Consider the following 27,407-nt stretch of genomic DNA (forward strand, 5'->3'; position numbering starts at 1 on the left):
TCTCCTGGCACAACGCAGACTGCGGGACTACTTACAGAGACAGCCTACTTGTCTCCACAGCGGGCATCTGACAGCTGTAACTGGAGGAGGGCTTGGGTAAGCTGCTCGGCGAGCCTCTAGCCCGCGGGTGCTACTCAGAGGAGGAAGGACACAAGGGGGTTCCTGTCCTCTATTTGGGAGGATCAGAAACTGGCCTCGGGTTCTCCAGCCAGAGCGGCAGCAGACCACCCGCATGAGCTGTGAAGGAAGGACGTCCACGGCACCTGTGGGCACAGAGGCTCCAGCTCCTCAAGGTGCCTTCTCTGTCCCTGGAGGCCCCTTCTGTAACTGCTCTGAGAGAAGCTGAAGACAAGGACCAGATCACTGAATAGCAACTAGTGGAATCTCCAAGGCTGTCCCCAAAGGTTCCAGGTGTACTCAGAGACAGGACCTGCAGGGAGCCAACATGGGGCCCCTCCATGGACCCGGGAATCCCACCTGGCATTAAGAACTCAAGAAACAGCAGGCAGAAAAATGACGGTGGCCCGTCCTCCTGCTTGGGACCAGTGATTGATTGTTCTCATATGTGACCATCTGTGTAACTTACTGTGATAAATATACCTCTTACCTATGGGACCACCGTGCTGTGTGCCTCTGGATGAGTTCCCTCCCCTCTCTGGGCCGGGTTTCTGCACCTATATGGTTCCCACTTTCCATTCTAAACAGCTTAGGAGCAATCAGCATTCACAAGTCTGAAAACCACCACTGCACTTGGATACAAGCCTTGGAAGAAGAAACAATGCTCTCTTCCAGCATGACTGTTCTATGATTCATCACAGAAATTAATTTGCTAACACCCTGGCTTCCTGTCAGACAAACCTAGGCAGTTTTGTGTGTGTGTGTGTGTGTGGCGGGGGGGGGGGGGCACAGTGACAGGTCTGGCTGCTGAGAAACCAGAGCCTGATGGGACTGGGGAGCTGGTCTCGTTCGGCCAGCGCCTTCCCTCATTTTACAGATGCAGCAGACATCATGATCTCATGGTCTTCGTGCAGAATACACTTTTCGATAAACCATATAAATATGTTTAATGGGAGCACAGCTTGCAACATGGGGGTGCAGGCAGTTTTCAGTGCATCATTGTCGGCCTAGGGCAGCCACACACATGGTGCTGGGCAGAGACTGGCTCTCACTTGACCCTGAGCGCTGACACTTGACTGCTGTATCTGTAAGAGCATGTGGCTAACATCTGCAGGAGCACTGGCTTGAGGGAAGAGGGAAGTGGGGAGAGGAGGGGGAAGCAGATGAAGTGGGCCTCCAGCACTTAGGCTCGATATTTACTGAGCACCTACTATGTGTCAGACACTGCTCTGGACACTTAGGATACACTGGCAGTAACAACGAAAAACCCTCAAAGATTCCCACCCTCATAATAGATTACATCCTAGAGGGGGAAAAACAAGCAATGAAACAGACATTTAAAAAAAAGGAAATGATAGAGTGTATTGGAGGGTGATGAATGCTGTGAAAAACAGACAGCAGGGCGGGATGAGAGGGCTGGGCGTCCTGAGGGGGAGGGAGGGCTACAGTGGCAACAGGGAGGCCAGGATGGGCTGCACTTGGATAGGTGGCGTTTGAGTAAAGACTGGAAGGACCTGTCTTGGGAGGATCTGGGAAAGTGTTCCTGGCAGAGGGAACAACTGGTGCACAGACCCCAGCACCAGGAGACAAGAGACATAATCTAATTAGTTAGAAGGCCACTCTACCAGTCAGGAAAAGGAGGGTGGTGTGGCAGCAGGGCAGGAGAGAAGAGCTCAGATGTTTTGCAAGTAGAGCCAAGGCACCTGTCTGAGGAATGAATGCGTGTGGGGAAAGAGAGAAGGCTAAGATTTGGACACCTGGAAACAAGACAAAGGATCCCCTGCAACACCCAGTCCCGTGAGTCTGCGCACGGCCCAGCTACTGGGGAAGGCTGCTGCGAGCCATCGTATTCACAAGAGCGAGGGTTCGAGCAGGGTTCTGCAGGACACCACGCTGGGCTCCAAGAAGCAGGGTCTTTAGTAACGAGGCACTAGACAGATGCTTTCCCAGGGACAGGTATCCAGGGAGATAGTTGCAAAACCACGCAGGATCAGAGAAGAAATCAAGAGAGATGATCGGAGGTACAAACAGGAAGTAAGAGAATGGGGGTTTGGGGCCAAGAGGGCAGATATTGAGGAGAGATTTTTAAAGTATATTAAGTGCTTTCTTATATCCATTAAGCTGTCCTTGAATCCCACTCAGGGCAGAAAAAAAGAGCCCAAGGGGTGCAGGATGTTAATTAGACATAGAGTAAAATCTCCTAATAGCATGAGTTGTGACATCTCCCTTTTTTTAGGTCAGAGGAAGGGGGACAAATGCTTGGTGTCTTGGGATCATTTAGTGTTGTTTTGGATTAGATGTTCCGCTGGGATCAGTCCTGCCCCTGGCACCTGGCTCTACTGAGGTGCATTTGCCAAAACCAAAAAATAACCCCAAACTGAAACGTTATAAATAACAGCATAGCGTCAACATCAGCTAAAAAGAGCACAGGCATGCTCCTAAGGTGCGTAGCAGAATTCGTTTAAAAAGCAGCCCCCCACCACTACTTTTAGGCAACCACACACAAAAGAAACCAACTTTGTCCTTTATTTTAAAAGAAACCCAAAACACTTTACCCGTTTATTTTAAAATTTGACACAGAAAAAACCATCCATAAATATGTCTCTGGCACTCATGTCTGTGTCTTCTTGCTGGTGCACCTCCCCTGCCAACCTCCTCCGCTCTCGGAGCCCCCCGGGACTCCTGTCAAAACCCACCCATGCGTGCGCCCAGCTCTCTTCCCACCAGCCTTGACTGCGAGTGAGGCTCACTACCCCCCCCCCCCCCGACAGGGGCCCTCGGAGCCTGTGGCAGTGGGCAGGATTCTCATCCTTCACCTTCCCAGGGCTCTCCACTTCATCTTTCCAATTTCTCCACCAGAGCCGGGGCCAGAGCCTCCCCCATTGATGTGCACTGATTCTCCATGATGCCGGGGACCGGGGGCACAGCACTCACCCATCACAGTTTAAAAGCTGCTTCTCCACAGTGTTCTAAAACTGGCCTGTGGCGACGGTTGCACAACTGTACGTTGACGGAAAAAAATCACTAAACTGTATACTTAGAATGGGTGCATTTCATGGTATGCAAATTATACCTTGATAAAGCTGTCCACATCTCTGCAGGTGCTTCTGGTTAGCACCAACCCGAGGTGGGACTTGTGTTCTCTGCACGGGGACAATCTCTCGGCCCCGTGTGGTTCTGAGGGGCTAGAACAGGGACTGCTGAGGGCAAGGCTGGAGCCAGGGTTCTGGCGTGTGGGGGTGCCTGCTGGAGAAAGGGCCCTGGGGGTCCAAGCTTCCAAACGGCAGCAGGAAGTTGGGACAAGGAAGAGGGGACACCGACAACAGGAAGGTGGGCAAGCTATGCAGTCTGATGGGGTGACGGGGTGGCTGGGTAGGGGAGGAGGATGTGTGAATTATTAGACTGAACCATATGCCACTGCCACCTCTGTAGGTCGAAGTGGTTGAATATCGTCAAATACCTACAGCTCAACCTAACAACTCTCCATGTGTGAGAGGGACGGGAGCTCCGCTCGGGGGCCAGACAAGCAGGCTCCCAATCAGCCCCTCTGCTCACAGGCTAAGTGACTGAGGGCTTGTCACTTCAAATCTGTGAGCTGCTGCCTTCTCATCTATACATGGATGGCACAGCCACACCCTAGAAGCACATTCCGTTTCCATTTTTAAATACATGTCCAATGCCCAGCACGGTGGGCTCACCAAGGACTCAAGCAGGGAGCGCCATTCCTCCTGCTCCCCCACCGTCCTGTCCTCATCGCACATGGCTGTCTCTAGAACAGATGGAACAGCAGAACTAAGCCTGGACCTACCTCTGCAGGCATCTCTCTCCTCTCTCCTTCTTAACACCAGCCCCCAAATAAGTCAGGACAGGCAGCACAGTTCTGCTCGGCAAAGCAGACCCTCACTTTCCTGACGTTACTACAGAAATACCAGCGTCCCAGTTGTCCCCGGGGCCCAGCCCTGCATCTGGCATCCTCTAGCTGGGGGAACCATGAATAAAGCCAGAAAACAGATGGTCCTAAGGCAGAGTGGAGAGCGGCACAAACCAAAGGCTCCCTGCTCCAAACCCACCAAGTGAGGGCGGATGCTCACTGCCAGGGGCCACCACGTGGACCTGGGGGCACCTGCGGAGCTAACGTGTGAGGCTGTGAGTGTTCACGGCTCAGCTGCGCTAAAGACGAACTGGTGAAGCCTCCCTCTGGCTCCCACAGAGCAAAGGCAAGCACATCAGCCAGGCACCTCTCATAAGTAGAGTGATTTGACGGGCAGCTGCACCTGACCCAGTGCCCCCAGAAGCCACTGTCGCTGCTGCTCTCAGGGCCACGTCCTCGGCGGGTCACTCAGTGTACTTCTCCTTTGTTCTCAAGGCAACGTTAGCTCACAAGGACAGGAACAAGGGTGGCCAGACTCGAGTGTGAGTGGGGCGAGGAGGTGCCGACAGAGGGAAGTTTCAGTTCCTCCTGCAAGAGCCTCTAATGCGTGGGATCCTTCCTGCATTCCCTGACCCCTCACCTATTGCAAGAGGCTAACGAGGTCCCCATGGGAACCAGGGAAGTCCCAGCAGGCGAGCACATCCGTCCTGCGGGCCTTGAGCGTCTATTAATGAGCCGTGGGGTGCAGGTGATGCACAGGGACCTGGAAGGGAGGGAATCCCTCACCCCATTCAGCTCACCCCGAGTCAACTGTCAGGTATGAATTAAGCTCTGACTTTCTGGAAGGTGTCCAGGAAGGACATTTCAGTCTTTCAAAGTCACATCAAATGTCTAAGACTTAGGACTTAGAACCATGCCCACCGGGACCCAAAGACCAGAGGGAGACGTGAAAACAGACACACAACAGGATGTCCTGGTGAGACCTACTGTCGGAGAACAAAGCGTCACAGGATCCCAGTGGAAGGGACACTAGATCCCTCAAAAGATTCTCTCTTGCCAATAGGTAGTACATCCCATAATGATGTAAGGAAGAGAGACCCCCATGGGGTCCCCCATATAACAACTCAGGACCTGAGGCAGTGGCCTCACCTGCCTCTGCACTCAAATCTGAGGGGCGAGAGGATTCACTCTTAGGGAAGAAATGTGCTCTTGGCTTCATGCCTCAGGGTTGTAAGCCCACCCTTTAACATCGCACCAGAACGATCACATGTTTCCACTGTGCTGCCTCCAAGCTGGCAGGCAGAGCTCTGCACCCAACAGCTGCCCAGAGCCGCTGGCACTGCCCAGGCTCTACGGGGGAGCGGGGGGCGGGGGCGGCTTCCACTCACCAGACAGCGGGTCCTTGCCAATCATCAAGACATTGGGCAAATTCATTACGATCAGCTGCTGGAGAACTTCCTGCAGAAACAAAGGGGAAAGGACACTGTTAAAACAAAATGAAGGCTGATTAAGAAAATTACAGTTTATCAAGTTACTGGATGAGCACGCAGCCATTAAACAGTAACTGTGAAAATACTATTTAACAGGAAGGACTAGTTCAGATACAAATAAATGAAAAGTCAGAGCTAACTGTGCTTCCACCTTGATCATTACCACGTTAAAAATGAGGTCTGCCTGTGTACTGAGACTTTGGGGGAAAAAAAGATATATTAGATGCTATTTTAGCAGCATTATGGGAGAGCTTCTTTTTAAAAGATGTCTTTATTTTTACTGCATGGTTTGCTTATGCAATTAAAAAATACAGAATAAAGGTTAAAGAGATGCTACCGAGTCTTTCCAACCTGATGATTCAGTATCCTAGCCTTCAGCAGGCCTTTGGTACAAATTGTAAATGATTAGACTTCTCTCATTTGCAGCAGTAACTTCCCCAGGAGAGGGATAAATCACAGCTCATCTGTGCCCGTCAGAGAGGCGGTGCACGGGAAATGTGCTGCCTTCTGGCCCTCACACCGAGGGCTTCTGAAAGGAGGCCCAGGCACCAGCCATCAGTCGCGCCCCTTGTCTGGGTGTTTTTAATAGGTTGCCCTCGGAGGGTGCCGACCCACCACCTACGTTTCCCAGGACATTTCTCAAAGTGGCTTGGTCTTCCCTGCCCAGAGGTGCCTCGTTTTTCACAAGTCAGAGGATGAAAACCTATCTTTATGGACGACAAGTAAGGCGGCAGGACTCCTAAGTATTCCTGGTCCTACAGAGGTGGTCACTATAGAAACTCCTGACTGACAAGGCTCCTCTTATGCCTGTAAGAAAACGTGTCCATTGAGACACTTCTTTTAGCCATCGCTCTACTGTGTAATGTGAGGAATCTCTGTGTTCAGTATACTGCCAACTAGCGCTGACAAAGAAAGGGGGACAGCGAACACAACTGCCTGATCCCGCAGGGCCCGGCGGACCCGGCGGAACTCGGAGCCCTCACTGAATCCCCAGAAGAGAACAGTGGCCTCTGGAAGCACGCTAGGAGGCAACCACCATCCAAGAGTGTATACGAAGATTTTATCCACCCTCCTTGTTATCTTTCTATGGCTCCCGTCCACACCAGAAACTGGGAGGAGGGGATGCTAAACCATGAGGTGTACCCCACTCTCAAACACACCAGGCCCCTTTCCCCTCAATATGGGAGAATGCCTTTCTTAACTATCTGGGGTCACACATCACCGCATCAGAGATGATTAGTGTTTTCTCAAACCTATCTCAGTGTTGGGCAGAGCCTGAGTTGTGTAACAGCCTCGGCCCTCCTTCAGGGCTTGGAAAAGTCAACAGGGAAAAACTGTCTCTCAGTTGAACGCTCTCACCAAAGGATTCCACAGTCCCACCCTGGGGCAAAGCTCACACCATGAGTAAAATTGGAGAAGTCCACTTTCCAGCTTGCTCATCCTGCAAAAGGAAGGTCTCCCAACCAGATCAGTCCATTCTGTCACGGAGTCCCTAAACTCAAGTGCTCCACCCAACTTCTACAATATTTCCTAGTTATCACTGTCCAAACTTCTACAGTCCCTTCTGAAGTCTTGGCTGGTTTCCCTCTGCCATGGTCCACTGTCGGGGCATTAGCCCTATTAAACAAAACGGTATTTTTATGCTAATGATTACCTAAGCAAAGACTGCTGGAAATGTTGCTAGAAAATATTGCTGGAAAATTCATTCTCCTTCCAAAGCAGGATGTTTAATTTTGTCTGATCAGCACATTCTAATTTTCCCACAAGAAACATGTGTCCCTTGTACAATTAAGAAATACTGTTTTACGAACAATGTTTTATTGATCTGTTTCTTTCAGAACCCCATGGGGCTTCCAAGATTTAATCCTGTGGTCAAAAACACCCCCAGATGTTAACTGTTCTCCTCAAAGGGCCACCTGTCACATTTCCAGCAAAAGCAGGCTCAGAGGTGTGAGTGCCAGGGTCAGAGCTGTCCAGTAGAAATAGAACATGAGACACATTAATTTCAAATGTTCTAGAAGTCACCTTAAAAAAATTAAAAAGAAACAGGTGAAAATATTCTAATAATACACTTTAAGCCAGTATATCCAAAAAATTGTTGTTTCACCACGTAACTGACATAAAATCATGAATGAGATATTTCACATTCTTTTTCACACTAAGTCTCTGAAATCCGGTTCATAGTTTACACTCAAAGCACATCTCAATTCAGATGCTAAATTTTCATTGCAAACACGATCTCAAAAAGTAGACTTGCATACCCAACTTACTTCAAACACACCTAAAAGCTTCTTAATAACTGAATCGAGTGTCAATTTCTAAGTCTGAATTAATTAAAACTTCACTCCCTCAGGGAGAAGTGTATGGCTCAAGTAGTAGAGCGCATGCTCAGCACCCAGAGGTCCTGGGTTCAATCCCCGGTACCTCCTCCAAGTGGAAATCAATGAAGAAACCTAATTACCTCTCCCTCAGAAAAATTCACCTCAGTCACTCCCGCCACATCTGGAGGCCCCACCAGCCACATGTAGCTAGTGGCTGTCAGGCTCAACACTGGTGACTAAGGGACTCAGTGGCCCTCAGTCCTTGAGGAAAGCCAAGCAGATGCGCCCCCTCAGGGTGGCAGGGCCTCCAGGGCGACAGGCCAGGCCCTCGGTCTAGTGGGGACGTGAAGAGGCTGCAGACGAGGGGCCCCTCCCGCCTGGTACCCGGAACAGAAAGCCACTGTGGAGAGCACAGCTTACACTGGCCTGCTTGGCGGGCACCTGGTCACACCCCGCTGGCCACGTGGGGTGGGACAGAGCGAGCATGCAGAGCACAAGCCCCAAAGTGTGCTCTGAGCAGCCCCCAAATTTATAACAAGCCCTCCTCGTGCCACCTGGGCCTTTGCAAAGGCAGAAACAAAGGCCACTGTCACATCCTGAGGCCAGGACGAGGGAAAAGGACACACAAGCCTTGCAGCCTCTTGTGCCACCCCATCCTTGTGGCCTGACCCCTCCTGGAATGCCCCCCCCCCCCCGTAGAGAACTCAGGTGCAGGGAGGGAGGAATGGTGGGGGTGGGGGCTGGGGGAATTAAACACTGAAATCCAGAGCAGACTTTGTACCCCTCCTCCTTCCCACACCCCCTTTAGGTTTGTTCTCAGGTCCTAATAATAACATGTCGGGAAAACCCCAGATTTTCCTTTTCATAAATGAAACTGCACTAACTGCATCTTGGAAGGATCTCATCGGTGATCACTGTCAACAAACTAAAAGTCACAAAAATAGGTCAGAGCATGGTGGCTTTATCTGGATTCTTAGCAGCAAAGGGGCGGAGGCTGGAAAGTGCTTTGTAATGTAAAAGGGGAAAGAATCCATCTGACCCCACCCCAGAAGCAAATCTAAAACTTGGGATCTTAACTCCGGAAGTTCCTCCAGGGGCTGTCCTGACAGAAACAGGGCCCTGCACCTGGGGGAGGGAAGGGACCAGCCGGGACACTCTCCAAGAAGCGTCTGCCACCCCAGCAGGGGGTCCCAGGGACTGCATCCAGGTTTGCACATGGTGTCAACGAGCGGGGAGACTGCCAGCTTCCTGATCAGGAGCCTGATCCGGGGAGTGCCGAGGGCTGTCTGGAGGCCATGGCACTGGCTCCCAGAAGCCACAGGCGGGGGAGGGGGGGTGTTGGGGGCAAGAACCAGAACAGAACCAGGAAGCCTAGTGGAAGGAAAACGCTCCCTTCCTATTAGAATTCTCTCCCGACAAGGACAAACGTACTCTACTCAGTGGGGAAAACACAGGACACAGGCAAGCCCCATTCCAGGCTGCACAGGTAATGGAGCTCTGCCAGTGACAGGAAGGATGGAGGAGGAGCGGGTGAGCACATTCCAGCGGCACCTGGTCACGTGCAGAACTCACGCATGATCACAACTGAGTGAGCGGCCCTGGTGGATGGGGAGAACTCTCAGCCACCCCAGAGCAAACAAGACCAGCACCCAGGCTCATGGCCTCACTGAGCCACAACATCCCCGCTGGTCAGCACTGCTCCCCGACTCAGAACCCAACCCAGGGCCCAGGCTGCAACTCCTGGTCGGCTCTGAGAGGTCACATGGCACCCTTTCCGTCCCTCCTGTCACCAGCCTTCACATGGGCCAGCACTGCAGCCTAGACGTTCCTTCCCTTCCAAACACCCTCAAACCTCACTCTTCCCAGGGAAGCACCTAGGTTTCCTGAACGTCTGCACCTTATGGGTGTCGGTGGTGTTAAGTCTTAGGATAAAAAGATCTGGGGGGCTCAGCCATTGCCCTCTGCAAGGGAGCTCTGGGAGGCAGGGGCACAGAGGGAAGGGAAGACAGGGGCCTGTGGCAGCACAGGAGGGGCAGGGAGGGGCCCTGGAACAGACCCTGGGTCAGGCCCAGATGCCTCAATCCACCTGGTCTACCCCCAGGGCCTGAGGTGACCCTGCGGCTCCCAGGGCTTGTCGATGAAGCTCATTTTCTGCGTTTTGCCTAGTCGCCTCCAATAACTGTCAGGTCCCTGTGGGGGACAGGCCTCCCAATTCCTTCCTAGCCAGTCTCTACCCAAGACTTGGGGACAGTGCACGGACTCAGCCATGGCAGCCGAATGTCCCAGAAGCCCTAAAACAAGACTGTGCTTTCTGCCAGGACCTCCTCCCTTGGTTTGGAACAGGAGGACTCAGCTCAGCCCCCCTCAAACTCACCCCCTCGTCTCACCTTTGAGCATAAGTGTGTGTACCCCAAATGCTGCCTACTTTACCTTGAAACTGTCAACAGAATATTAACTAGAGGCTTTAAAACCAACCCCCCTAAAACCTCAAAATACAAATCCAAGTATGACGGGGCATGTGATAAGGAGACAGCACTTTAGTATCTGTCACAAACCGAAGCTGGGAAATGGTCAGGTAACAGAAGACAACGGCCACTATACTGGTTAGGAAGATGACAAAAAATGCTTAAATGAGTAAAAAGATACCTAACTGGAGATAGGATAATAAAGATATTCTGAAAAAGAAGGAACCCTCAAAGGAAACATGCCAAAACAACGGAACTCTCTTTATTAGAGTGACCAGGACAAGAGCAAGGTCTCCCAACATTTAAAAAAGATTCTGTAACATGGTTGCATGACTATAAATTAATTTCACCCAGTGGCATGACTTCCTAAAGAACGTACAGTCAGCAGCAACTCTTTAACAGATATTGAACTGTGAACATGACAGAGCCACTAAAAAAAAAAAGAAAAAATCCTTTCCTCAAGACAATTCACAAAGTATCCAACATGAAAAATAATATAGATTATTGGTTTTTTAAAATCATCCCCCCTCTCCAATCAAACTGTACTCCAGCACCGTCCATCAGGAACTGCAAAGCCTCCATCAGCCGGGAAGAAGCCAGGAGAACCCAGCTGGCTGACCAGGGATGAGGGCAGAGGCTGGCTTACAGCCCTGAGCCCCGTGTGAGGGGTGAGGCAGGAGGCCCTGTGGGAAGGGTGGGCTGTCAGAGCAACAGCCCCTGGAAATCAGAGGCTCAAGGATCCCAGAGAAGCACCCCCACTGCCTGAGGTAATGCAGGCGCCTCACTGAAAAGGCTTAAAATCCTGTCAGGGCCGCTGTCGACCTCTGCGCCTGCTCAAACAGACAGGCCACTTTCTCCGCCGGTGGAAGGAAGAAACACAAGGTCCTGGAAAAGTTGCAGGGTGGAAACACTGCATGTATCTTCAGTTTCCATTGGAAAGACTGGGATTGTCGGATGAAGACAATGATTTCATGAAGAAAGGGAAGAAATCTTTTCTCCTCCCAAAATGAAACTGAATTTTATGGCTCAACATTTTGTCAGGAAGGGAAAATAAATGCTGCTAAACGCCATGAGTTTAGGTCCACAGAATGACCCTTCATGGGGCTCTGAAAGGCTGTTAATGCAGAGTAAATGAGAGAGAGGGCCCAGAAGAGTTAAGACCAACACCCAGGAGAGGCATCCAGGAGGAAGATGATGCTCACGGTTGCCAAGGAGATCAGGATGGTCCAGACAAGTAAAATGTGCCTTCCACACAGCCAAAGGAACACAAGGACCTATCCAGTACTGAGAATCAGAAACACGAGTGGTAACAGCTTTGACTGTGCACCCAGCACACGCACTGCACACCTTTAGGTCTGGGGTTCAGATATTCAGAAACATACTCTGAGCACCTTGCTGTGAGCTGAGAACTCTCAGCTGGCCGAAAAGGCAGGGAGGCAGACAGTCACAGCACGAAAGGACAGGTGTCGGAGCGGCACAGCAGGAGAGCACTACCAAACGCTGCCCGGACAAATCTGGGAAGGCTTCCCAGAGGTGGCGGCTTCTGAGCTGGGCTGTGGAGAATGCTGAGGAGTCCCATAGGTGGGGAGAGAGCCAGGAAATGCATTAGCTGCTAAGTGTAGCCAGCAAGTCGAGCCTTTGGTTACACTGTACTCTACAAACTCTGCATTTCCCACTGGGGTGCTCTTTCTTCCTTGCACATCCCCGGCCCTGATTACCTTGGGTCAGAACCCTATCCATCCTCCAAAGCTCAGTAAAAATGCTACATCCTCCATGAAGCCAACCTTGATGTCCTTAATCACATATGACTTTCTTTCCCCTTAACTCTTAATGCTCCACCTGCCCCTTTTGTGCCATTTTCACATTTTGCCTCGTTAATCGACTCCCCACTCAGAGGCAGCAAAAAGCAGCTAAGCGACACCTGACAAAATCAGACTGATCAGAAAATATTCCTCAAAATTAATACTGAGTAGGGTTTTATTATTTTTTAAGTTTCTTTTTTGGAAGCAGTGTCTTGTCTCTCTCACACTAACAAGGGGACCGAGTCCTGAAAACCAAGCACATTGTTCCACTACCGTGAGATGAGAGCTGTTTCCCCTGTTGAGTTACTTCCTAAGCCTCAAATCCTGGCAAAATCGGCCGCCACATGCCTGAAGAGCCCTCAGCTTGTAGATGTTAACCAAAGCTAAAAACACCTCAGAGTGAATCTGTAATGCTGGTTTGAATACACCAGGCTTTCCAACTATAAAATCCCAAATGTGACAGTTTTAGGAGCAAACAAAAAGGATAATTTAAAATTCCTAAACTATAGAAGTGACTCAGATGGGACCCACATGTATTCCAATGTCCCCAGAGTCTATTCCAGTGCCCCAAGAGAGGAGGAGAGACTTCAAACCCCACAGCAATCACTCCTCCAGGAACCACCCAGCTAAGGTTCATGCAGGTGAGGTGCCTCTGGGACTCCAGAAGGCAGATGCTCTTCAGGGCGCCCCACGGAGAGACCTGGACCGTCAGGAGTAGCGTTCCAGGCACCCTCTGCACACATCACAGGGTTTACATTCACGCCTCCAAACCTCTCACCTAGGGGATCTGACCAAGTGGGGTTCCCGAATGCCCTTCAACCTTCTCGGTCCAAACAAAACCACCCCACAATCTGAATGGCAAACACACACCCAGACACAGGAAGGGTCCCCTCATTCCTCCTCCCAACATTCTTATGAGGTGGTCAGGCCAAGAATTACTAGAATTTCCAACCCAAGGGAACCATAATAGAACTTGGTAACAGGGTTTAACAGCGGGTCCAGAGCGAGGGCCAGGCTGGACGCTCTGGGCTGGTGAGCTTTCCCTGCGACCACATCAACCTCCCGATGGCCCAAACCGGGGCACCTTCTAGAGCGACTCTTGTGTCGGACCTTCCGTGTGACTTGTGATATTTACAGTCTGCTGCCCCCTCGCCGCCCAACCAATCATGCCTCACACAGTTGTCACCTCATCTGAGAGCAACAGGGACTTAACCCCCAAACCCAGTGACACCACCCATGTTCTTCGACGTTACAGCTGGAGAACGATTTTCTGATTTGGCTGCTGGGACGAGATGTAAGCCTGATGATTTACCCTCAGCCTCCTGCTCAGAGCCAGGCCCAAGGGCCATGTGCTTGTAATTACACCTGGACAAGGGGCTCTCATTCCCGCTGCCTTCCCTCCGACGGGGCAGGGAGCCCTGGCCAAACGAGTGGGCAATGAAGTGCTTTTATGTTAAGAAGCTGTCACATAAAGCTGCTGATAGATTCGATCCATCTGTTCCACCTCGTTCCAATTAATCCCGGGGTCCCCAGGGCCTGAAACCAGCTCGGATCACACAAGCCCAGGAGCACCGGCTCCCCTAACAAGGCTACACTGTCTCAGGACCCAGCGATTTAAGGCCATCAACCCAGGTCATCTGCGATGCCCACTGTCATAAAATCCCCTGCCCCACAACACTTCGTAACTGCCTGTCCTCATGGCTGTGACCATGGAAACAAACCAAGCCCATCCTTTGTTTGCAGAAAGAAAAACAAATATCGCCTTTGAGTTGACCCAGGAGGAGCAGACGTATAGGAAGGAGCACCTGGAAACTCAAACACCACCAGGTAAGGGCAAGCTACTGGCTGTGTGACCTCAGTCAAGTCACAGTCCCTCTCTGAGCCACACCTTCAGCTGTAGCAGGACCATCTCCAAGCAATGTTTGGCTCCTTCAGAAGATGGGGTGGGGGGGTGAGGGTGCTGGCACAGAGGAGCCCAGCACACCTTAATAGAATTACTAACACAGGGCTGCTAATTCTGAAAACAGCCAAGTGCCCACACGTCCAAAAGAACCCAGGGGAAGCCCAACAGGGACAGGACTGGAGGATGCTTCAAGTGTCCCTGAGAACGCCTGCCATCTTCCCTCTGGGTTGCTCTGTGGGTGGAGTCCTCTTATCTGATGCTAGGAAGTGTCTCTTCTGAGTCCCTGGACCAAGGGAGGTGGTGGGGGCAGCCCCAGAAGCACCAGCACAGCACTGCGTTCATCTCCTTTGAGAAGAACTTCTGCCCATAAATGGTGTCTCAGGGACCATTTCACATGGTAAATTCAAGCCTAGTCACCAGCAGCCAAAGCTGGGCTCTGGGGAAGAACTTCTGCAGTGAGGCCACCAGCTTCCACTGTACCAAGGATCTCACTTCCATTCAACTGTGTCTACTCACGGCTAAATACACACCAGGACCAGGCTCCAGTGGGGATCTGGGGGAGGGAGGAGAAGGATTTAGAGGATTAGGCACGATGCGGGGGGCTGGGGGGTCCTGTCCTCACACTTCAATGCCTGGAATGGCTCAGGGCTGCCCCATCCTCTCCTCCCAGTGAAACAGCAGCATCCGTGCCTGGGGCTGATGCCAGGAGCCCAATGTTACAATGGTGAGGGAACTTGCAACTGTGCATCAGAGCTGCGGAGTTCCTTTCTCTGAGCTTCTTGGAAAAGCCAACATTTCTGCTGATGGGCAGGCAAGGGGGTGCAGGGCTCAGAGAACAGCTTGTGGGGTCACAGCAGGGTGGAGACTCCCATTCTGTGGGGCTGGCGGAGCCACCAACACCACCAGGTCCATGGGACCCAAACTGCTCCCCTGCATGCTTGTCAGGTGGGGGGTCTAGACTGGTTTCCTAGCACCTTCTGCCCGAGTCACGCCCCGTGGAGCTCAGTGGGGGAGGTGCAGCCTTCCCCTGTCCCGGTGAGCAGCTGGGCTGGGGGAGCACGTGTCTCTGCAGCCACCGTGCCCTCCTCCTCTCCAGCCCACCACTCATGCCAGGCAGGGCCGGGGCGGCCGCCACACTCTGGCAGCCCTCACTGGCCACCTGACGGTGCTAAACCAATTCCCTCAATCCCAGGGGACACGCTGGAGCAGGAGGGGCAGAGTTTGCCCAGGAGCCTCCATCAGCAGGTGGCAACCTGCCGGGACCTGTGAGGGCAGGGAGAGCAGGGCAGGGAAGCCAGGCTACGCCCCCGCCACAGAGCGTGAGCACCATGGGCCTCGGGGCACCACTGCTCCCAAGTCAGCCAGGCCTCACGCCCAGCTCCCCAGGGCAGGCGGCTGGCCGACAGGGAGAGCAGAGGGGTAGCAGTTCTTACTTATGCCACAGTATTTCCTGGGCACCTACTGGGTGTCAGGTGGTGCGCTGGTGGCCAGGGATGGGGGGAATACACAGAAGAGACCTCTGTCCTCAAATCTAGGAAACACAGACAGATGAGCTCAACAAAACCAAGAGGGAACAGTGAGGGTGTTCAGGGTGTGTGCAAGGGGTGAGGCCCTTCTCTCAGGGAGCCCACAGCCTGGCAGGGGATAGATCTGCTGGCATATCTGGTGCCCTAATAGAGGGGATGTGAAGCATCTGAGCTAGGGGGCAATGGGAGCACACAGGAGGGCTAATCTAGGAAGGCGTCCAGGAGGAGGTGGCACTTGGCTTAAGTGGAAATGAAGAAGAGCAGGTACCATCAGGTGTGTGTGTGCTGGTGGCAGGGAGAGGTGGCAACAAAGGCAAAGGAAGCAGTGGAAGGCACCCTCCCCCACCTCGTGCTGGAATCACACCCTCCACCCACTGCAGTCCCAGGATGGAGAAGCAGAACCCCTGTGCAGGGTGGCAGCAGTGGCTCTGGAGTCCCCTAGCCAGGTGGCTGGGCAGGCGGGCATCCCATCTAATCCACAGGAGACCGAGCACAGCACCTGCAGGTAATTAGGCCTCCAGTGGGTGCTACTCCAGACACACTTAGGGAGGACGCACACGCCTGCCTCCTGCTTCAAGGGTCCCAACTGAGAACAGCCCTGCGGTGCACATACGCAGGCCTGCAGTGACTAGAAAGTGAAACCCGTAAAGGAGTCAGTCACGGTTCCTGGGGTGTGGGGGTTCACCCTGGAGGTCCCCAGGCATGGGGAAGTCCTCCCCAGCCCCCGGCTCACCCACACCCCTTTCCTTCTCGATTGTGTGGGGCTCAGGGCCAGGCAGGAGTAGGGGCTGAGCAGGAATACCCGAATATCCTTCCCTTGCTCCTGCCTTCTCTCGCTTCCCTCTGGTCTCAAGGGAAAAAGCACACACACAACAGCCTGACCGCTAAGGGTGGCCGAGGTTTCAACTCTGAAGGGCTGGCAGGTGCTGGGCTGACAGTTCTAAGGGCAGGTCTGGGCTCCGGGACAGTGTGTATGGTTGATTAGCGGTCCCTGCCTTGGGCACAGCGACAGAATTTGTGCCTCTGAGAATGGTAAACGCTGAAAAAGTGGCTTAAGTTCTGTGGGAGCACGGGGGGAGCCGTCAGCTCTCCAGGGCGGATAAGTGAGTGAGGTAGGGCTGTGTCACCACCTCCCTGGCCCCCAACTGCCCCTCTGACAAAGCTGCAGATGATACAGCGGGGACAAGCAACAAATCCTGCAAACGGGTCACTTCTCATCATCATGGGAGTTTGCAACAAATGATCAAGACTTCACCCAGAGAGCAAGAAACTCTGGAAGGTTCTTTCAGTCTATGATCAAGAACTTATTCTATAGCAGGAAACTGGGGGAGGGCAACTCAGGACACAGTTGAAAAACTGGGGAGGAGGAAGGTTGAGAAAGTTGGTAATGACTAACATTTCAGCGGGAAGTGAAAATCTCAACAGATGGTATCGACTGATTTTGAGGCAGCTGTCCACACTGGGGAGTGGGCACCTGATGCAACCCTTTCTACCCTACAATGCCCACCTCCAGGGCCTCCTCCCCCTACCCAAACCCCTTGGTTGGAAATCATCACTTCCTTGTCTGTGCCCTCCAAGGCTTGGCATAGTGTACCCCACATCCGAGGTGACTGGAAACCTCAGGGCCCTGGGGGGAGGCACTGTAGGGTGCTCACTTCTGAATCCTCCCTCACCCCCTGGCCTTTGCACATGCCACCTTCAGCAGATGTGCACCAGCTGCCGGCTAACCTGAACTGATTGGTTCACACAGGGAGGAAGGGTCTGGTGAGAACAGAAGCCTCAGGACCCTGGAGAGGCCGCCAAACACACCCTCCCACTTCTAGACTGCAAAGAACACTTTCTTTTTGAACAATGATAAGGCAGGGCCTGGGACAGACACTTGGTATTATCTCTTTTAATCCTAACTGGCAGGGGGTATGCCTGGCCCACTATGATTTGCCAACACAAGATCCATTTGGTCAACACATGTGTTTGCTTGCTGGAGATACCGCAGTAAAGGAGGGAGATAAAGAGGTAAAAGAGTCTGTCACGTGTGTGTGCCAGGAAGCGCTAAGAAGAAAAATAAGGGCAGGTCGATCCAGCGCCATGGAAAATGAAACCATTATAGACAAGTGATCAAAGAGGGCCCTCCGATTTAGTGACAGTTGAACAAACACGAGTGGAGAGAGCATGAGCGCCAGGTGGAGATGTGGAATGAGACTTTCAGGCAGAGGGAAAAGCAAGTGGGAAGGTCTTGTGGCGGGAACACGCCATGCTGTCCCACTGAGCACGACACTGGTGGTGGCCCAGCCCAACCATTTCCACCAGGGCCCGCAGTGCAGCGGGCCCCCGTGCTAAGACGTCCCATTCTGAAGCCTTGGGACGCACCAGGTGCTCTCACACAGGTCACCTACTGTGACACCAGAGGTTATAAAGAGGGGTTAAGACTGGGTGCCAGGCATATGTGATGGGTCGAAGCTACACAGAGTGCTGTGCTAAGAAGGATTCTGAGGCCAGGTCAGGGCTTAGGGCAGAAAGCGCCACGATCAATGAGTGATGTCTCCCTGAGCCAGGCATTAAGTGTGGTGTCACTCCCTTGTGTAACCCAACATGAAAAGCTCCGCAACACGTCTGTGGTGTGAAATACTGAGGGGAGAGGAGGAAGGGACCTGAGATTCTCTGCCACTAGTGATAAAGTTGCGCACTAAGCTTCCTCTGCTAAACCAGCATCAGCTTTCAAGTCTCCTGAACAGGCCGTGGGCTCCATTCCCACTGCTTCCCGGGGCCTGGCACGAGGAGGGGTCACTCAGCATCCGTCAAATGAGCTAATGAAGGGCTGCAAGTCCCAGAATGGCATGTGTGTTCACCGTGTGAACAGCCTAAACCTGGACCCTGAAGGGCAGGGGCAGAAACGATGCCTGCAGTTAGACCACTGGGCCCCTCCTGCATGAGGCTCCGACCTGAGGACCAGAAGAAAAAAAGGGCCCCCCCTTTTCTTTCATTCTTTTCAAAAAGAGATTTTCTTCAGATGTGGGCAAGGTGAGTGTGAGGACCACCAGAATCAGAACACTTGGGAGGAGGTGGGAAAAGGAAGGCATGCAGACCCGCCCCGGCACCTGGTCTCAGGGCAGGCCAGCTGCTCTGGCTTCCTGCAGGCAGCTGGGAGCCCACACTTCACGCAAACACAGGCTCCCTCACCAGCTGTTCTGAGCCCAAATTGGGCAGGATGACAGTCTGTGCCCACCCCTACCCTGTCACCACAGCAAGTGGACTCCTTCAGGCCAAGCCAAAAAAAGACAGACCACTCAATTATACACATTAACTGAGCATCTACTGTGTTAGACTGGCGTGGAATGGGGGGTGTGTGTGTGTGAAGAGGATCTTACTCTGGCCCAACGCTTTCTGAGGTGCACACATCACCCTGTGCCCAGTGGGGCCAGTGCTCGAACTGCGCTCCTTCGACACAGGAATAAAGTGAGATACGGGCACATGGTAAGGACAGGCCTTGGGTCATGTGGCTAGTGATGACCGAGCTGGGGCTGGAATCCAGATCCTCCAGCCCTGGGAGCTCACAGCATGGTTGGTGAGAAGAGACATGAACGCAGTGAGCCTGCAGCCTGAGGGTATCCTCAGAAGGGACCCCAAGGAGGTGGGAGGGGGAGAGTGGTCCCTGCAGGCTGCAGTGGCCAGGAAAGGCTTCACTGGTCACTAAGGCTGATGCCCCAGGAGAGGCTGTGAGGCTTCTCGCCCTGAGCAACTTGTCCTCTCAGAGCCTCAAAACACCTAAGTGCTTCTCCTAGGACATTTGTACAGCTGTTTCTAGGGGCTTCTTTGTTTGCATCTGTGGCCCAAACTCGGCCATGGTCCTCTCTGCTCCATACACTCCTAAACTGCCTTGCTCTGGGATTCATTTGTTCATTCATTCAACAAGCATTTACCGAACCCGAGTCTATTCCAGGCAGCGTGTGGGGAGTCGGGGGAGTGATGGCGAGTGAACTCAGACTGGTGATGGAGACAGGCTTTTATCACCAACCTCACTATCAAGTTCAGAGGCAGGAACGGGGCTCTGGCCCGGCAGGGGGTGGGCTCTAAATAAAAGTCTCCTGAATGAGTGCAGAGGAGAGAAGAAATGCTGGAGAGCCAGCATTTGGTCATCATAAATCCATCTCCCATCTGGAAGCAGAGAGCAAAGATGCAGAGAAGCGGCATGTGCTGCGCCCTCCCAGCCGGAGCCACGGGCCCAAAGTAGGACTGTGGTATCAGGACGCTGCGGCGTTGGCTCAGACCACAGCTGACGGCCACGCGCTCTCCAGGCCTGGTGAGGAAGGAAAGGCCTCTTCTGCCAACGGTCACCTTGCCACCACCCTGGCCACTCATTTCCAGGAAAGGCCGACCACCAGACATGGTACAGAACCACTCCATGCACACGTAAGCTGACCCCTCCGTTGCTGGCCTCACACCAGCACAGCTGCCACCCTCTCTGCACAGAATGGCTCACTTCGTGTCGACCGAGACACTGGTCTTTGCTAGAGGAGAAAAAAAAAATGAGTAACAGAAGCTAAAATAAAGCTCCTCTCTCTGGAAAAGCAAGCTCATCTCATCTCGGACTGTCCGCCCTGAGCTTTCTCTAGGAGGCAGAGGGGTCGCAGGGACCCCCGCAGGATGGCAGCATCAGGCCGGGAATGGGGCACGTTCCACAGGCACAGATGCGTCATGGGGGCCACAAGCCCATTCCTGGAAAGTGGTGCCACTGCAGGGGGCAGGCCTCCAGGGGGGTTCATGACTCTGTAGCAGAGACTGGTGCAAAAATTACAGTTTGAGCAAATGAGTGTCTGGGGCATACGCCACTGAATGGCTGACAACCTAGGAACAGCTGACAATCTATGTTGCTTTAACTCTGGTGTCGCAGGCACGGTTCCCAACTTCCTGATCTAGTGGAGTTTGGAGGAGTGAGGTGACTCACCCAGGTCACCTGCAGGGGAGAGGAGCACGGGCCCCACAGCCAGCTCCTTGGCGTCCACATGTCAATTTAAGGTGCTGCTGACGTTTTTAATCCACAGAACTCATGGTGCAATCATCAGGCACTCACAGCGCTAAGAACCACATGCTGGGGGTGGTTACCTGCTACTTCCCTGAGAAGGAGGAAGGGGGAAGAAAGGCAGCTCTTAGGGAGACTTCTCAGAAGGAGGGCCCAACACTGCCACTTACATCTCACCCGGCGGCACGGCCACATCGAGCTGGAGGGAGGCTGGGGGTTCTTCTATTAAGGAAGAAGGGGCGAGTGAACAGGAGCAGGGGAGATAAAATGTGACCTCTGGCCTTGTAGAAATTACCATCTTGTTAGAAAGAGACACCCATGTGGGAATGATTGCAGGGCGAGGCCATATAACAAGGCACTGATTGTGCAGCACAGATAGGAAGCAAGTGGTTAAGGACGAGCAAAGCCCCAAGCCAGCGAGGCCACTGCAGCCAGCAGGCCCTGAGGAGGAGGGAGGGCTGAGCTGGACAGACGGCGCAGAGAGGTGGGGGGGCGGGCAGCGATGGGAACGCCACCCCCTCTCACCCCTCAACACTGGGCCATCACAGCCTTTGCTAAAATGGACTTGAGGCAGGAGTTGGGGAGTACTGGACCAGACATGCACAGAACTAGGTTAATTATTAATCATAATCCTTGGCTCTTGACGTTCACCTGTGGTCACACATGGCTCAGTTTCATGTAGTTACTTTTCACAATGTAATAACCACCTGCAAACCCACCACCACGAGCAGAGGCTGGGATTTTGACAAACAATAACCTACATCTAAGCAGACGGTGCCCCATCCCATACCCCGCCTCTTCCCATCCAAGATATCACCGACCTCAATCAGAAGTGCACATTCCTTTGCTCTTGTGTTTTGAGTTTTTTTGGGGGGGGGGGGCGAAATGTTCCTTAAAAGCACACTTATTAGCTACTTTCGACTTTATAAGGAAAGGATCAGCACTGTATGTAATCTTTGGGAGCACATGCTCCTGTATGACACTGCTAACATCCATCTCCGTCATTGCGTGTTGCTGTAGTTAATTTGTTTGGACAGCTGTATAATATTCCATTGTGTGGTCATGTCTCGGCGTATTCATCCATTCCCCCACTGATGGGCATCTGGGCTGCTTCCAGCCTTTTGCTGTTGTGCACGGAAAGACTGAACATTCCTGGACAAGTCTCCCAGAGTCCACGCACAGGAGTTTCTCTCCAGGATATGCCTACGCGTGAAGTTAGCTGGGCCGCAGGGCACATGGATGCTGAACTTTAGGCTTTAATGCCAGACTGTTTTCCAAAGTGCCTGCACCAATTTGTACTCCCTCCGGCAGTGGATGAGAAACAGAATGGCGAACACTTGCAACAGACAAGCCGCCAAGAGCTGTGATCCCTCCCAACTCCCTGTATTCATGCCCCCTTCACCGGGAGCAAACAGTGACCCAGGATCACCAACTACTGTGTGCAGGAGCTGAGTCTTGACCCGCAGCCAACGTGACTCTAAAACCGGGTGCTCCTCCCACCAAGGCCTCCTACTCCACCGGTCGACTCTTGCCAGAGGGAGAGGGCAGGCAGAGCGAGGATGACATTGCCGACAGAGGACTACATCAAGGTGGACACCCCAACAGAGTCAAGTCAGGCTCAAGGGCTAAAACACAGACACCCCAGGCCAGTCTGTGTACAGGACCTGGCCCCGTCTCCCGGGGACAGGGAATGCACCCACGGACGAGCCATTTTGAGGTCTGACCGGGTCTCGCACGGCCAGCACTTTCCCACTCCATCATTCACTGCGCTGCCTCATCGCCCACCTGAGTAGGAGGTGGACGGCGCCCCACGAGAGTGGACGTGGTGAGCTCAGCTCCTTCCTCTCCATCCCAGCACCTACTCTCCTTCTTGGCTCCAGGGCCAGGTCTGTACCCACACCAGTGCCTGGGCCTCCCACTGAAGAGTCTTATTCCTTCCCCATTTCGGGAGGAGGGGGGCAGTGTCTGCTTGAAACCAACATGAAAAAGCTCAACTTTCTCTGCCTGTAAGAAGCTTACTTTCTAGAGAAAGGGTCTACCCTGAGAACATGATGAGAAAATTTAAGGCAAAGGGGTCTGAGGCTGAATACAGGAGTTACGGTGTATCAAAATGGAGTGAGATACTGGGGACTGAACAAACCCACTGTGAGAAAGCAGCCCCATGCAATGGGATGGGATCCCCAAAAGGACCCGCACCTTCCAGCTTCTAGCTGATCTTGAGACCGGCAGGGCCCCTCCCCCATGGCATTCATTCATTTCCTATTTGTTCTGTCTTCATACACAGATGCTCAATAAATGCTCATCCAACAGAAACTAAACTCACATTACTATATATGCAGGAGTACCCCAAACCTTTGTAAAACAGAACCCTGGTCATCTTGGGCTGGCTGAATGTGCTGCAGCATAAATTACATAAAGGAGCAGGTCAGTTTCAACCACACGTGGGAGGAGGAAGCAGTACACACAGTGCCCCTGTGGAAGTCGGAAATGCATCTGTGAGTGAGAGCAGTTTTAGGAAAGAGCACCGAAAATTATACACAAGTCAAAGTTTTCAGTAGAAAATCCTATATGCTTTTAAACACTGTTATTGTGAAAAAAATTGCAGATATAAATAAAAGGAGAGACAACAGCCCTCATGGACCCATCCCACCAATTCAACAATGAGCAAGATTTGCCTCATCCATTTATTTTTTTCTCCTTTGTTACAAAATGAGCAAGAATTTTACAGCGAACTCTAGCACCTTGTCATTGCATCCCTCCATCAGAACGCGGCTCTAAAGAATACTCGCGTTTTCTTACATAACCACAATTACATGCTTTAAAATTTTTTTTTTCCCTGTGTGCTTCTTAAAATGAAGCACTCTGTATACTTTTGGAGGCCAGCCCAGAAATGGGAGAGCAGCACAGCGGGGAGGAGGGAGCAGGGCCGGGCAGAGCCCGGACACAGGGCTCCTGTAGGTGAAATCTGCAGAGGCTCCAGGCCGGGTGCCTGATTTGCACGCCCCGAGCAGGTCTCTGTGACTTTGACCACTGGCCAAGGAGAACGTGAAATCGGGGAAGTGAGGACACCAAGGGTGGAGTGACACGGTTGGTAGAAAAATCAAGCAACTCCTGTAAGAGCCAAATTGACTCTTCATCCTGCAAGAAAAATGAGCTAAAATCTGGGACGTGAAGCAGACCCACCCGGTGTTTAAGCTGCTGACAGCAGCTGCTCCCATCATGGAAAACCTCACACCTGCATCACACAATGGCTCCCAGAGAAGCACCAGCTGGGCAGAAGTTAAAGGTGCAGGGTTACTCCGCGGGGCTGCGACCCGCCAGACCATCACAGGCTACCAGAGGGGCCGTGCAGGCAGTGAACCCCGAGTCTCCACACCGCCAGCGCACAAGTGCCGAGGGCACAGCAGGTGTGACACAGACCAGCCAGCAAACATGCAAAGAATCTCCAGGGTTTGGGATTTTGCCTTCTCCGCATTCTCAATGCCCATGAAGTTACCCACTCTTCCTGCTCCTGAAGGAAAACCTGACGCATCAAGAGAGTTGAGGATAGTGGTAGCTTCTGCATTCTGCCCACAGCCCGGGTGAGAGTCCTCACAGAAGGGATGGCAGAACTGTCTTCTGTCCCGGTGGGGCCTTTCCTGCAAGAGCCAGCTCCCTCCTCTCTCCAGTCAGAGCCCATCTCCCTGCCTCCATCCTGGTTTTCTGGTACAGTGTATTTTCTGAACAGCCCAGTCTGATACTTCCTCCTCACTGCTTCATGTTTCCACGTCTGGCCTCTGGTGAGGATGGGCTCTGCAGCGTCAGCGCAGTGGAAAGAGCACTGGGTTGAGATGCCACAGCCTTAGGTTCCAATTCCAGACCCACCACCAAGCACAGAGACAAGTCAGAACTTCTCTGGGTCTCCGTTCCTTCATCTGTAAAATCAGAGATAACACACACTGTGCAGAGTCTCCTCCTCCTTCCGCCTCCACGGCAGACATCACTAATCGATGAAGCTCTTTCCCACAGACCCACCTCAAGGTCTCCTCACCCTTCTCAACACAGCACCCTGAGCTGCCACGACTCATCCATCTGCACCATAGACTAAACCCATCTGCCACTCCCTGGTCTCTAAGGACACTGTAAATATGGTGGCCTAACAACACAGCACCTAGCAGAAGACTGTGCAAAAAGCAGAGTATCTGGACTCTGAACTGGTTCTCAGGAATAACAGGCTCTGGAGGGGCTCTTCAAATGAAGGCCTTTACAAAGCTGTGTGATCTCCAGCACGGCCTCTGCCTCCCGTGTCCAGCTCTTCCAGAGCAGGGACAATGTCTGCCCTTCTCTCCATCCCTTCTCAGGGCCCAGGGCAGAGCCCAGTCCGTGCCAGGCCCCAAGGTAGCCAGTCCATGGCTGAGAGAGAGGAGAGGCGGAAAGACAGAGCAGAGCCCCAAGGCTCGGGGATAAAACCAGCCTGGCTTCAGCCTGAGAAGTGAGTGCCAGCGTGAGCAGGTGGTCCCTGTCTGGCCTCCTACAGAAAACTCAAGGGGGGACCACAGCTTTCCTGGACATGTGGCACAGACTCAACCACACCCTCCAAACCTGGCCCTGCCACCCGGTTTAAATCCTGACCCACCCCACTCAGGACACACAGCCTCATCCTCTGACTGGGCCCCTAACACCCTGTGGCGCAGGCCTGCAGGCACCCTCAACCCCTCAGGGGGAAGAGGAGGCCCTCACTCCTGAGATCCCTGCCCTCTCCCCTGCAAGGCTGGGGCCATCCTCCCTCCTCCAAGCTCCTCCGGGTACTGACCACAGCCCTGGAGGTGAGTGAGAGTCCAGCTGAAGGACCCCAGGGGCTCCAGCTCCCACGCACCACTGCACTCTGTTCTCAGCACCTGTCATCTCCCAAGCCCCAGGGCCTTCCTGCCAAACCACACAAAAAGCTTACAGCCCACAGCCACCTGCAGGAGCCCCCTCCTCCTCACCGTCAGCTTGGAGCTGGAGACGGGGAGAGAGAGTCAGCCCTGTGCCCCAGCTCTGCCCTGCCCCTGTGCCCGGAGCAGTCAGCTGACAGAAAGGCCCATCTCCCCAGGTGTCTGCTTAAAGCCCAGGCCTGCCCTGCTCCAGTAGGGGGTCCAGCCAGGAACTTCAGAGGACTGTGGGGGCCCCAGGCAAGACGGGCTTTGTTTGATGGAGACCTGCCCCCACTACACTCCGAGGAAAGGGGAGCCCTCCCTCATTCCGCTTGTGCACTCAAGTGTTGAGGACCAGGAGAGGTGAGGAGCCAGGGCCATGTGGCCTCCTCCAAGGTCCGCCAGTAACTTATTAAGCTGCCCATCCTTATTCGCAGAGGATGCCCGCAGAGGTATCAGTTTACTTGGTAAAACCAGTTCTTGCTGCTTCAGGACGGTGTGGGGCTTGGTGAATGGCGGTGGGAAACCGGACACCCCTGGGAACAGCGCTGTGCTTGAGGAAGTGAAGCGCTGGGAAGAGACACCAGCGCCCTCGCAGGTTATAAACCGTTTTTACTGTCGGTTGCATGCTGGGGCAGGGCGCTGGGGTCGCCAACAGAGAGGACAGACCACCGAGATGCGATCGCCTCAAACCGCATGACACACGTTTTTCTCACAGTGAGACAAACAAATTTATCTGTGTGTGTAAACTTTTCAGGTGATGCTGTGAAACCTGCAGGAAGTCAGCATCTCTCTATTCCTACTTCAAAGGCCACTTCTGCACCCCATATGAGGGAAAGGCCTTCTGGAGAGCCACACCTGGGGACGACAGAGCCCTGTGTATCCTGGGAGGCATCCCAAGGGTATAACACCTGAGGACCCAGTGCCCTCTGCATCCATTAAGATTGAGATGAGGGAATCAATGCATCAAAAATCATGCCATGAGGATCATCCAAATAGTCTTGGGAGGAAAGACCCTGACCTTCACTACTGTACTGTGAACTGTGCACTAGCACAGGTAACAGGGCAGTTCACTATCCCCCCACCGCACACCCTGGACCCCCATCAGCCACTCTCTCTTGCACTTCTGGCTGCTCCACGAGGCAGCTAGTGAATGAGGCTGGTCCCCGTGGCGCTAAGAGCCACACGCTGGACTCTGGGCCCCACAGTCCTCACTTCCCTGCTCTCAGACAGCCCTCGGGTGGATCCAGGCCCACTGGCATGCTCTCAGTCGTAAGAAGAGGACACATGGCTACATTTGATGCCCTGAACCCTCCCCCTTAAACCCACAGCATCAGGGTGGCTCTTGGGTCACCATCCACTCAGCATTAAAGAACACAGTTCCTACTCTCTGAAGACAAACTTTTCCTTTCAAAGGAACATTGCCCCACAAAGTGATGCAATGTGACCAATCAGACCCCCAAGAGCCTCTTCTAATGAGCCACACAGTGTGATCAGCACCTACAAACCCTCCCTTCCTGACACAAGAAAGGTCCACCAGGAGTACAGCACCCTGGGCTGGTTTTGCTTTGAGGTTTAAATTTGCAGGTCTACAGGACCCCAAAGCCTCAGAACCCCAGGTGAAAAGTGTAGTCTGTTGGCCAGAGATTTAGTTTTGGGGCGGGAGGCAATTAGATTGATTGATTGATTGACTGATTGATTGATTAATGGAGGTATTAGGGATTGAACCCAGGACCTCTTGCATGATAGGCATGCAGTCTACCACTGAGCTATACCCTCCCCACTGTTGGCCAGGGATTTCATCTACAGGAATCTGGATATTTCCAACAATCTAGGAAAAAAGCAAATGTCATCCAGCCAAAGTTAGGACCCAATATGTCTTTCTGTCTCCCCAGTCAGAATTCTCTTGTTCAATCAAAACAAGGTACTTTAACAAGAGATAAGACCCTGTAGCTGCACTCCCTGCCACCCCCATCCGATGGGGCCCATGGCCCGCACCA

The 27,407-nt window shown here is 53.0% G+C and overlaps 1 protein-coding gene across 3 annotated transcripts in view; it reads right to left on the minus strand.

Annotated features, from left to right (window-relative positions):
- CCDC88C (coiled-coil domain containing 88C) overlaps nucleotides 1-27,407 on the minus strand; it is a 121,874-nt gene that overhangs the window by 66,635 nt on the left and 27,832 nt on the right. For all 3 annotated transcript variants that reach the window (XM_032482519.1, XM_032482524.1, XM_032482523.1), the window contains exon 4: nucleotides 5,377-5,446. In XM_032482519.1, coding sequence (XP_032338410.1) covers nucleotides 5,377-5,446 — 70 coding nt within the window. The remainder of the gene's footprint in view (nucleotides 1-5,376; nucleotides 5,447-27,407) is intronic.

Source organism: Camelus ferus, chromosome 6 (genome assembly GCF_009834535.1).
Source record: "Camelus ferus isolate YT-003-E chromosome 6, BCGSAC_Cfer_1.0, whole genome shotgun sequence".
NCBI classification, from domain to species: Eukaryota; Metazoa; Chordata; class Mammalia; order Artiodactyla; family Camelidae; genus Camelus; species Camelus ferus.